The sequence below is a fragment of the Herpailurus yagouaroundi genome, unplaced genomic scaffold, assembly GCF_014898765.1.
Source record: "Herpailurus yagouaroundi ecotype Mexico unplaced genomic scaffold, PumYag 67793, whole genome shotgun sequence".
In the NCBI taxonomy this organism is placed as follows: Eukaryota; Metazoa; Chordata; class Mammalia; order Carnivora; family Felidae; genus Herpailurus; species Herpailurus yagouaroundi.
Window position 1 is genome coordinate 22,290,524 of NW_024420586.1, and position 10,629 is coordinate 22,301,152.

The 10,629-nt window shown below is 40.0% G+C and overlaps 1 protein-coding gene across 7 annotated transcripts in view; it reads left to right on the top strand.

Moving 5' to 3' along the window:
- The window catches only part of KDM6A (lysine demethylase 6A), a 210,981-nt gene that overhangs the window by 156,670 nt on the left and 43,682 nt on the right, over nt 1-10,629 (top strand). The window contains exons 11-17 of one of the 7 annotated variants that reach the window (XM_040468962.1): nt 2,371-2,469; nt 2,601-2,820; nt 3,377-3,511; nt 3,962-4,117; nt 4,678-4,773; nt 5,960-6,061; nt 6,732-7,127. In XM_040468962.1, the coding sequence (XP_040324896.1) occupies nt 2,371-2,469; nt 2,601-2,820; nt 3,377-3,511; nt 3,962-4,117; nt 4,678-4,773; nt 5,960-6,061; nt 6,732-7,127 (1,204 nt within the window). The remainder of the gene's footprint in view (nt 1-2,370; nt 2,470-2,600; nt 2,821-3,376; nt 3,512-3,961; nt 4,118-4,677; nt 4,774-5,959; nt 6,062-6,731; nt 7,128-10,629) is intronic. The other 6 variants (XM_040468963.1, XM_040468965.1, XM_040468964.1 and 3 more) reach the window with 6 other exon arrangements.

The window sequence follows — 10,629 nt, forward strand, 5'->3', positions numbered from 1 at the left end:
GCTATGAATATCTAATCAGTCAGTCACAAAAGTCCTTATATCTTTTGGTTTACTATATTTCTCCCTTCTTTTTCTTTCTTTCCATTTTCGTTATTTTCACCCCAATTTTGGCCTGTTCCAAACCAGTGAGTATAGCTGCCTTTTTTTACTGTCCATAATTTATTTTTCTTTCAGTTTATCTCTACACATTGCTAGCAGATTACTATTCCTATAAAGTGCTTTCATGGTGCCGTTTCCCTTGTTAGAAGAACAAAAACTTCAGGGTAACCTCGGGCTGGATTTATAATTCTCTACTATTTGTGCTATCTTATGTACATTAAGTTTTGGTTATACTGCCTAAACAACATTTAAAAAAATTTTTTTTAATGCTTATTTATTTTTGAGACAGAGAGACAGAGTATGAGCAAGGGAGGGACAGGGAGAGGGAGACACAGAATCTGAAATCTGAAGCAGGCTCCAGGCTCTGAGCTGTCAGCACACAGCCCGACGCGGGGCTCAAACCCACGAACCGCGAGATCATGACCTGAGCCAAAGTCGGATGCTTAACCGACTGAACCACCCAGGCACCCCCCAAACAACATTTTAAAATGCCCTCTTTCATCTTCTCTGTCTGAATCAGGCGTTCCCAGACTTCTGGATTGCAGGAATCAGCAAAATTTCAAAGAATAATTATGAGGATCTAAATATTTAATTTGGGCAAGTGAAAACATTTAGGATATTTTTGCCATTTAGTGAGCCAGTAGTATTTCAAAATAAGTCAGTTACAGTATAAGTATTAATTAGTTTAATGGAATATTTATATATATAAGTATATGTTGCTGTGTTTCTATTTTGTTTTCGTGGCCATAAATTGCTTTATACTGGCTGATAATTGGGAATCACTGATCTAAACAACATGCCTCTATACTTATTTTAAATTCCTTAGTGTTATCCTTCCTTTTTTGCTTTTCCTAAATCCTGTAGTGTGTATTGTGGTGTCTTCTACCCTAAATTCTCAGACCAGAGAATTGCCTGTGACAGACATTCGATATGGCGTCATGACATTTGTAATATGTCTTCAGTCCTCAACTAAATTGTAAGCTCCACGAAGACAGACAGGGACTGGGTTTTGTCTTTTCTTTTTTCCTTAGTGCCAAGCACTAAGAAGATAATTTCTGTATTTATAGTTTCAGCTGCTGTTCTGTGTATCCATCAGGTGTATCTGCATTAAGAAGATAACAGGTTCCTCTCTCTCTCTCAAAAAAAATAAATAAATGTTAAAAAAAAATTACAAAGTGGGGGGGCTGCCAGGGTGACTCAGTTAAGTGTTTGACTTCAGCTCAGGGCATGATCTCGCAGTCCATGAGTTTGAGCCCTGCATTGGGCTCTGCGCTGACAGCTCAGAGCCTGCAGCCTGCTTCAGATTCTGTGTCTCCCTTTCTCTCTGTCCCTCCCCTGCTTGCACTCTGTCTCTCTGTCTCTCTGTCTCTCTGTCTCTCAAAAAACATAAATAAACATTAAAAAAAATTACAAAAAAACCACAGGTCCTTGAAACTTTAATCAGACCTTGCTACCCTTACATGTCATGAAATACCGCACTCACCTTATTATACTGTTTTTGATAGTTAGCTTGATATTGCCTGCATCTTAATGTTTGTATTTTTTACAAATTACAGAATGGTTGACCTCATGGTCATTACTTAGGAAAGTAGAATTGAAATCAGATTCATCCAGTCTTATCAGAATAGAATGGTTTTCTTGTTTTTTTTAAGTCTATATTCTTTTTTTTTTTTTTTTTAATTTTTTTTTCAACGTTTTTTTTTTTATTTATTTTTGGGACAGAGAGAGACAGAGCATGAACGGGGGAGGGTCAGAGAGAGAGGGAGACACAGAATCGGAAACAGGCTCCAGGCTCTGAGCCATCAGCCCAGAGCCCGACGCGGGGCTCGAACTCATGGACCGCGAGATCGTGACCTGGCTGAAGTCGGACGCTCAACCGACTGCGCCACCCAGGCGCCCCTTAAGTCTATATTCTTTATGTAAGCTATATAAATATACCAAGCTATAGAAGTGGCATGGCGAGTGCATGTGTGAGCGCGCATGCGCGCTTTCAACTCTCAATATAATACTGAAGTAATACGGCCTTTAATTACTTTAATATTGTTCATTAATGTATCATGCTTTAGCACTTACCAGATAGACTATAGTATAGTTTATTGAATGGTTAATTATAATGTACATTATAATTATAATTTTATACACACACACACATTCACAGAAATATGTTAGCTCATTCAGAATTTTAATTTGCTTTGATATATGTAGTCCATTTTTCAGCAGATTAATCAGTATTAATGCAATTGTCTGGATTTTTTTTCCCTCCCCTCTCAGGTGCTATTCAAGTATTGGGAAAGTTCAGGATGCCTTTATATCTTACAGGCAGTCTATTGATAAATCAGAAGCAAGTGCAGATACATGGTGTTCAATAGGGTAAGACTTTATATAAAAATAATGGTATTATACTCGATACATGACAGTTACATATCACATATAATATACTTGGTGAGGCTGAGTAGTTCTTCTTAGTTGACCTCTTGTTTGTCCTTAATTTTTCTTTCTAGCGTGCTATATCAGCAGCAAAATCAGCCTATGGATGCTTTACAGGCTTATATTTGTGCTGTACAATTGGACCATGGCCATGCTGCAGCCTGGATGGACCTAGGCACACTCTACGAATCCTGCAACCAGCCTCAGGATGCCATTAAATGCTACTTAAATGCAACCAGAAGCAAAAGTTGTAGTAATACCTCTGCACTTGCAGCACGAATTAAGTATTTACAGGTAAAACTTTTAAATAGCAGTTTTTTAAAGACACATGTTTCCCCATGACACTCAGGCAGGAGGCGGGTGGCTGGAAAGTTTGTCTAGTTGTGTTTTGCTGTCTATAATTTGTTTCCATATTTTGTAAACATACCATAGCTTGTAATATTATTTTACTTTTCATTTTAAGTAAGAGATGCAGTATTTTAAAAGATGCTCTTTTGCACATTTACTGTTGTATATTAATTTACATAATTTTTTTCTACGTACTGTCTACATTTTTAAGTTGTCATAGCATTTTAGAGAAAAGAACACAAACATTGTCTTTCACTCTTGCTTGGAGTTTCATGAGAAGACAGCTATGAGAACTTTGAAAACAGAGCTCAGCTTTGTTTGAATTCTCACAAAGGTCTATATTCTGGTTACCCTCTTTATACTTAGTATCTTTCTGAAACCCCAAATTAAGAATCTATTTTCTTTTAAAAACAATTAGTTATAGCATTTAGGAAGATTTAGTGGACTTGCTCTTACTCAAGTAGGCTTGTGTTAAATTTGCTTTTTACATAATTTTTCCTAGGCTCAGTTGTGTAACCTTCCACAAGGTAGTCTACAGAATAAAACTAAATTACTTCCTAGTATTGAGGAGGCGTGGAGCCTACCAATCCCCGCAGAGCTTACCTCCAGGCAGGGTGCCATGAACACAGCACAGCAGGTGAGAAGTTGGGTTATGTTCTGCAGGTACCCAGCTTTAAGGGTTCTTTTCAATCTGTAGTGGTCAAGCGTATTTTACTAAGTACAGGAGCCTTTTATTAATGGAAAAGCCTTTGGATTTAATTGTGAAGGGAATCTAGATCGAAATAAAACTCCCTCTGATATGGGAAGAAATTTTGGGGTGCCAATTTAGAACCTTTGTGCATTTTCATGATTTTGAAGGAGATTTCTTAAAATGATGCTGCAGTGGTTTGTTTAATTTTTAAAGCAGTTTTTCAAAGGAAGGTACACATTCCTCCATTGATGATCATTTGATTTTGATTTTCAATAATTGCCATCAGCGATGTCCACATAGCTTTGAAAAGTATGCAGTTTGTAAAGTTTTATAATTTGAAGGAATGAACTAAGAATATATAGAACCCTATTTTTGTCTTCCTTCTGTGATTCTTAGGCATGTAAACCTCATCATGCAAATACTGAACCTGTATTAGGCCTCAGTCAAACACCAATTTCACAGCAGTCCTTGCCACTACACATGATTCCTTCTAGCCAAGTAGATGACCTGTCCAGTCCTGCCAAGAGGAAAAGAACATCTAGTCCAACAAAGGTATATATTTTAGAGAAATAGAAAATCCCAGTCCAAAAGGAATCTCCCAACTGCCCTGAACTTGTGCAGTTTGAGTATCTCCTGTCCTTTATTTTAAATCTGTGGACATCAAAAGAGTGAAAGGTTTGAGTTTTTCCATCCCAAATTCTTAGCATCCTATTAAATACAGAACGTAGGGCTAAATTTGCATTCATCAAGTCATTTTATTCATCTCCCTGCCGTTAAGATCTCAACACACTTTTCATCTCACTTTCTACTGACATTGAGATAAATTTATTACTGGATCTAGTGGACAGTGTGGTGTTTAGGTTAGCCATTTGGGCCATAGTTTAGGGGTGGGCTTTCTCGGGTGGTTGATTAAAGAATCAGTATTTTTTTTTAATTTATGATTTCCCAAATTTATTATGCATGTAAAATTATTTTTAAAAGAATTTAATGTCATAACATTTTTTATATGTAAATATTCCAATTCATAGTCATTTGGCCTTCATGAGTCATTCTTGTGAACTCTGTGGATTTAACCAAATATTCTTTAATTTTTTTTTATCGATTTTCCTCAGAATACTTCTGATAATTGGAGTAGTGGCCATGCAGTGTCACATCCTCCAGTACAGCAACAAGCTCATTCGTGGTGTTTGACACCACAGAAATTACAGGTATGTAAGAGAATGCTTTTGACAGATTGTTTTTCCTCTTGCAAAGGAGTAGAAGAAGTAAGCTTTACAATTTTAAGTATTAATTCAGTCAATCCAGTCAAATGCACATAAGTAAAATGAACCCACGTTTGTCAGAGTAGTGGGATCATTAGTTCCTGATTTTCACCTATTTTTGGTTTTATTTTTAAATAGGCAACGTTCACATAGTTCCAAGTGCATCTGTATGGTTATAGGCTCCACAGGGCAAATTCCTACCCACTTAGCTTTTAGCTCCTGCCCATATCCGCTTAGTTCTCCCTCGAACAGCTAGCCAGTGTTACCAGTTTACCTGTCTTCCCTGAGATATGTTCAGGCTTGCACAAGCAACCATGCATCCTCCTCCTCTCACGCGTTACTCATTTTCTCCTTTTTTATACAAATGGTAGAATGCTCCGCCTATTGATTGTTAACAATGTATTTCATAGGCCTTTCCTTGTCGGGATGTAAAGAGCTTCTTTGTTGTTTTATGGCCACAGCGTATTTCCTTTTTTTTTTTTTTTTAATTTTCTAATGTTCATTTATTTTTGAGAGACAGAGACACAGCATGAGCAGGGAAGGGGCAGAGAGAGAGGGAGACACAGAATCCGAAGCAGCCTCCAGGCTCCGAGCGCTCAGCGCAGAGCCCGATGTGGGGCTGGAACTCACGGACCGTGAGATCATGACCTGAGCCGAAGTCGGCGCTTCACTGACTGAGCCACCCAGGCGCCCCCGCCATAGCATATTTCTTCTGTAGATGCACACCTTCAGCAGAGTACTGATTTTAGGTAGTCAGGCTGTCTTCACACTTTTCCTGTTCCAAACAGTGGTGCTTTGAGTGTACTTGTCCTAATGCATTGTAAGTGTGAAGAACTTTCTGTGTGAATACTGAAAAATAGAGTATTAATGAGTAAAATTTTATGCCCACTTGTCTCAAATACCACATTACAGTAAACTTCTTTTGATGCATGTTTATTTCTTAATTTCTCAAACTTCTTAAAGGACTTCATCTCAGGGTTAGTTGCTGTTGGTCAGGAATCCGTATCTTTGACTAGATAGCGGCTCCGCATTGGTCCGGTCGTTTCATGACGAGGTTGCTTAGAATAGTGAGCTTGAGCTGGTTTCTTAGATATGTCTTTGACCGTATTCTCCTTTCTTCTTCTTCTTCTAGCACTTGGAACAGCTCCGTGCAAATAGAAATAACTTAAATCCAGCACAGAAACTGATGCTGGAACAGCTGGAAAGTCAGTTTGTCTTAATGCAGCAACACCAAGTGTGTATAGCATTTTTTTCCCCTAAAATTTGTTAGCGTTTTGAGTACTTTTATTGACTGAAACATTTTAGAGCATGGTCATGCCTGCTTCTTTCTACCAGTATTTGGTGGAATTTAGTAATCTTGCTTCTTAAAATACTAATAATGGACAGAGTTTTAGGAAAAAACAGCTATAAATTTAATTTTGAGCACAAGACTTGGTATTTTATTATTTATTTACATGCTATTTTACCGCTGTTCTGAGGGTTTATTTCTATTATTGAATACTTAACGAGCTGCCCTAAACCGAGATGGGGTTCTTCAGGACTTGTTGAATTTGGAGGATCTGACATACAAATATAATAGAGTGTAAATTGGAGATCCTCTATTTTGTGATTGGGAAAAAGACCTGTAAATTCCAGTTTTCTTAATTTTCAGCTGCTTTCTTTTGTCATTACTAAAGGGATGTTTCTTAAAAATAAAACAGATTTCTGCTTTTCTGAGGAAGCTAATCTAAATATGACTGAACACAATTTCTTGTTTTTAAAAAAGTGTGTATTTTTCAGCCTAGAGAAATTAAATGTTAGGGTAAAATCAGAGATTACCTGGTTATATATACTCCTTCATATTTTTGGTCCTCTACCTTATGGCCCACACAAGGAGCGTTTATTTTTCATTTGCCTTTTCACAGATGAGACAAACAGGAGTTGCACAGGTACGATCTACTGGAATTCCTAACGGGCCGACAGCTGACTCATCACTGCCTGCAAACTCCATCTCTGGCCAGCAGCCCCAGCTCGCTCTGACCAGAGTGCCTAGCGTGTCTCAGCCTGGAGTCCGCCCTGCCTGTCCTGGGCAGCCTTTGGCCAACGGACCCTTTTCTACAGGCCATGTTCCCTGTAGCACATCAAGAACGCTGGGGAGTACAGACGCTATTTTGATAGGCAATAATCACATAACGGGAAGTGGAAGTAACGGAAACGTGCCTTACCTGCAGCGAAACGCACTCACTCTACCTCATAACCGCACAAACCTGACCAGCAGCGCAGAGGAGCCGTGGAAAAACCAACTATCTAACTCCACTCAGGTAATAGAAGAGCTAGCTGCTTCATTGGCTTCTCACATACTAGTTTTTTTTTTTTTTTTTTTTTTTTTTTTGGTTTCATGCATTCTGAGAGAAAAAGAAATAGAAGTTTGAGGAACTGTTTTTGTAAGTATTTTATAGTACTGTGATGTTATCAGCTATATTTTGATTGCCAACATACATACACACGTACATAAGTGTATTTTCTTTTCCGTTATAAGATTCTACACCCACACGTGCACGTACACACACACAGTCTTGGAAATTTCCACAGGATAGAGAAAATAGATCATACAGCCCCCCCCAAACTTACTGTTTTACTTAGTTCATTTCTACACATATTGCCTACCTAAGATCAGGTACTTATGCTAATATGTTTTAGGTATTCACTGTGGTGGGAGAAAAAGACCATTAAAGAAGCAGTTACCGTAAATTACTCTGAAGTGTGACTTTGGTGAAAAGTGCTGTCACTGTACCTAGGAGGGCACATAAACCAAGTTGTTAGAGTTTCCAGAAATTGGAGAGTTTGGGAGGGGAGAGGGCTGGTAAAGTGTGCCTAGAGTATAGATTATGAAGAGGGAATGGTGAAATGTGAGGCCGAGGAAGGTAGAGAAAGTTGCCTCATTTTTTTTTTTTTCCCCTAAGTTTATTTTTGAGAGAGAGAGAGAGAGAGAGAGAGCGCGCGCGCGCGCAAGAACGCGAGCAGGGGAGGGGCAGAAAGAGAGGGAGACACAGAATCCGAAGCAGGCTCCAGGCTCTGAGCTGTCAGCAGAGCCCGACACGGGGCTCGAACCCATGAGCTGTGAGATCATGACCTGAGCTGAAGTCAGACACTTAGCGGACCAAGCCACCCGGTGCCCCGCCTAATTTGTCTTGAAGGCAAAGGAGAACCACTGCAGTTTTCAAAACAGTAATGGATTTCATGAACATTATTTCTATCAAAGATAGATGTGCTGTATTTTACTCCGTTCACTGTTAGACATAAAATTTCTAAATTTTCACTTCTCAGTATTTGTGCACATCATTTTTCCTGTGTTTTGGGTTGTTTCCATGGAGCGTGTGTTTCAAAATGGAACTGAAGGGTCAAAGAGTAAGCATCCAAAAAAAAAATGTTGCCAACACCATTGCCAAATTACTTGTACTTTTGTTAGTAAGAAATATTTGACTTATTGCTGGTTAGCCTTATGTTATTGGTAAAACCAAGATAATTTCATTCTTCAAAGACTTTTAAGTTTATTCTTGAAGTACTTTTCTTGGCGGGACCATCTTCTAGAGTGATTAATAGTTGTATTTATTCTTAAATGTTGAGCACCTCCCATGTCCATGTCCCGTTCGAGGCTCTGGGGATAAATCCGCTGACACAAGGATATCTTAATTCATGCAGGTAAAAAGACCGTGAACAAGTAAGCATCGTATAGAGAATATTAGGTAATGATATGGTGAGTTCTATGGAAAAATGTATTAGGAAGGGGAGCTGGGGCGTCCTAGACATCGGTGGTAGAGGATTCACAGTTGTAAATAGGAAGGTCAGGGAAGGCTTCACGGAAGATGACATTTGAATGAAGACCTGAGAGTTACCGAGTGAGCCTTGAGGGTATTTGTGATAAGAGTGTTCCAAGTCTCAGGAGCTGGAAGGAGCAATAGGCCCTAGGGTAGGAGTGTGTTTCGCATTTTTGGAGGTAAGTCAAGGTGGTGAGGATGGCTGAGCAGGGCGGGCAGAGGGTAAGAAGGGAGGTACGTATGGTCCAGCTGGCCACGCTGGCCAAGTCCCGTTCAGCCGGGTAAGCTGTTGTAAGGGTATTAGATTTTATTGTGCGTTAAATGGGAAACGGGGTTTTTGAATGGAGGAATGACATGATCTGACTTAGTTTTTAACTAGATCCTCTCTGGTACTCTGTGGATAGACTAAAGGTGGCAAAGGCAGAAATGATGTGTGTGACTGACTTGGAGATTATTGCTGTAATCGAAGTTAAGACATGGTGGTGCCAGGACCCAGAGTGGCAGCATTAGAAGTGGTCAGCTTTTGGGTTCCTTTGGAAGGCAGAGCTGGTAGGATTAGCTGGTAGAGTTGGGGTGTGAGAGGGAGGAATCAAAGCTGGCCTGGCTCAACTCGAGGGATGGATGCATCTGGGTGAGATCCCCATGGGGTGTGAGTAGATGGAGGAAAGAACTCAAGGTGGCCTGTGAGGTGGTAGGAGATCCAGGAGGATGGTGAGTGATTGCCTGGAAGCCAAGTGAAGAAAGTCTTTCGAGGAGGAAAGCGTGATCAAAGTGTAAATCCAGTAGTGCTTCATAGGCCTAGTAAGGTAAGGGCTGGGAACTGACCATCTGAGGTATTTGGTGACATTGCTGGGACCAGGAAACTAAGGGGCACAGGCCAGTCCACCCCACGACCATGACCTGGTTTTTGTTACTGTTTTTGTATTTACAGCCCACGAATGAAGAATGGGTTTTTTCATTTTTGAAGGGTTCTTAAAAAGAAAAATGTGTGACAGAGACTATACGGCCCACCAAGCCTAAAGTACTTGCTATGTGACACTTTATTTACAGAAAACATTTTGCTGACATTTCAGTGGACTTGGTGGGATCAGAAGCCTAATTGAGGTTGGTCTCAACATAAGTGGAAGGAGAGAACTCAAAAACAATAGATGTAGACAGTCCCAGCACTGACACTTTAAAGTCGTGTGGGCTGTACACTGCACAGTGCCAGGGGCGATATCCCCGTAGACCGTGACGTGAAAAGGAAGGAGAGAAACAGGTGGTAGCGGAAGGGGAAGTGCGATGAAGAGTTGTTATTTGTTTTAAATTTAAGATGGGAGAAAGCAGAAAGAAACTCAAGGCGGGTGGAAGCTCATGAGCAGGGTTCAGTAGAGAGGGAGAAATTAACGTGGGAGACAGAGGAGAGAATTGTTAAAGTAGGTGAGAAGGTGGGATGTGGGGCGGGGGGCAGGGGGGCGGTTCTGGGTCGGAGAACCTGAGATTTTTGTTAGGATGCCTGTAGTGCTGAGGTATAATTGGCAGTTAATAAATGGGAACCTCTGTTAGGATTGTAACTTACGAATCTGTTCTTCTTTAAGCACATCCAATTCCTGGTTTGCTTAGTTTTGAGATTTTCAGTGAATACTCTTCAACTCTAGTTTGGGAATTTGCTGTCTTTTAAAAACATAATTCCAGTGAAAGAGCCTTTGGTTTGCAGGCCATGAGGCCTTTGTACATGACTGAATACTGAGTGGTAGAGCGCCCCAGCCTTTGTTTCACAGGTTCCTCAAGGCCAGTGTCCGTAGAAGCTTTATAATTTAGATAATGCGGTTGGGAAAGCTGTCTAAAAAAAGGTCGTGGAACTGATTCTAGGTCAGAGGTTTCCCAAATGAGGTTGCTGCATGATCACTGTAGGTAGGGGAGTTCTGTCTCTGGTATTAATATAATTAAAGAGGCTTTTTCAATACTGTCTTCCATAAACCTTTTCAAATATTTTCCTCAAGTTGTAATGAAACCTAGACCGTTG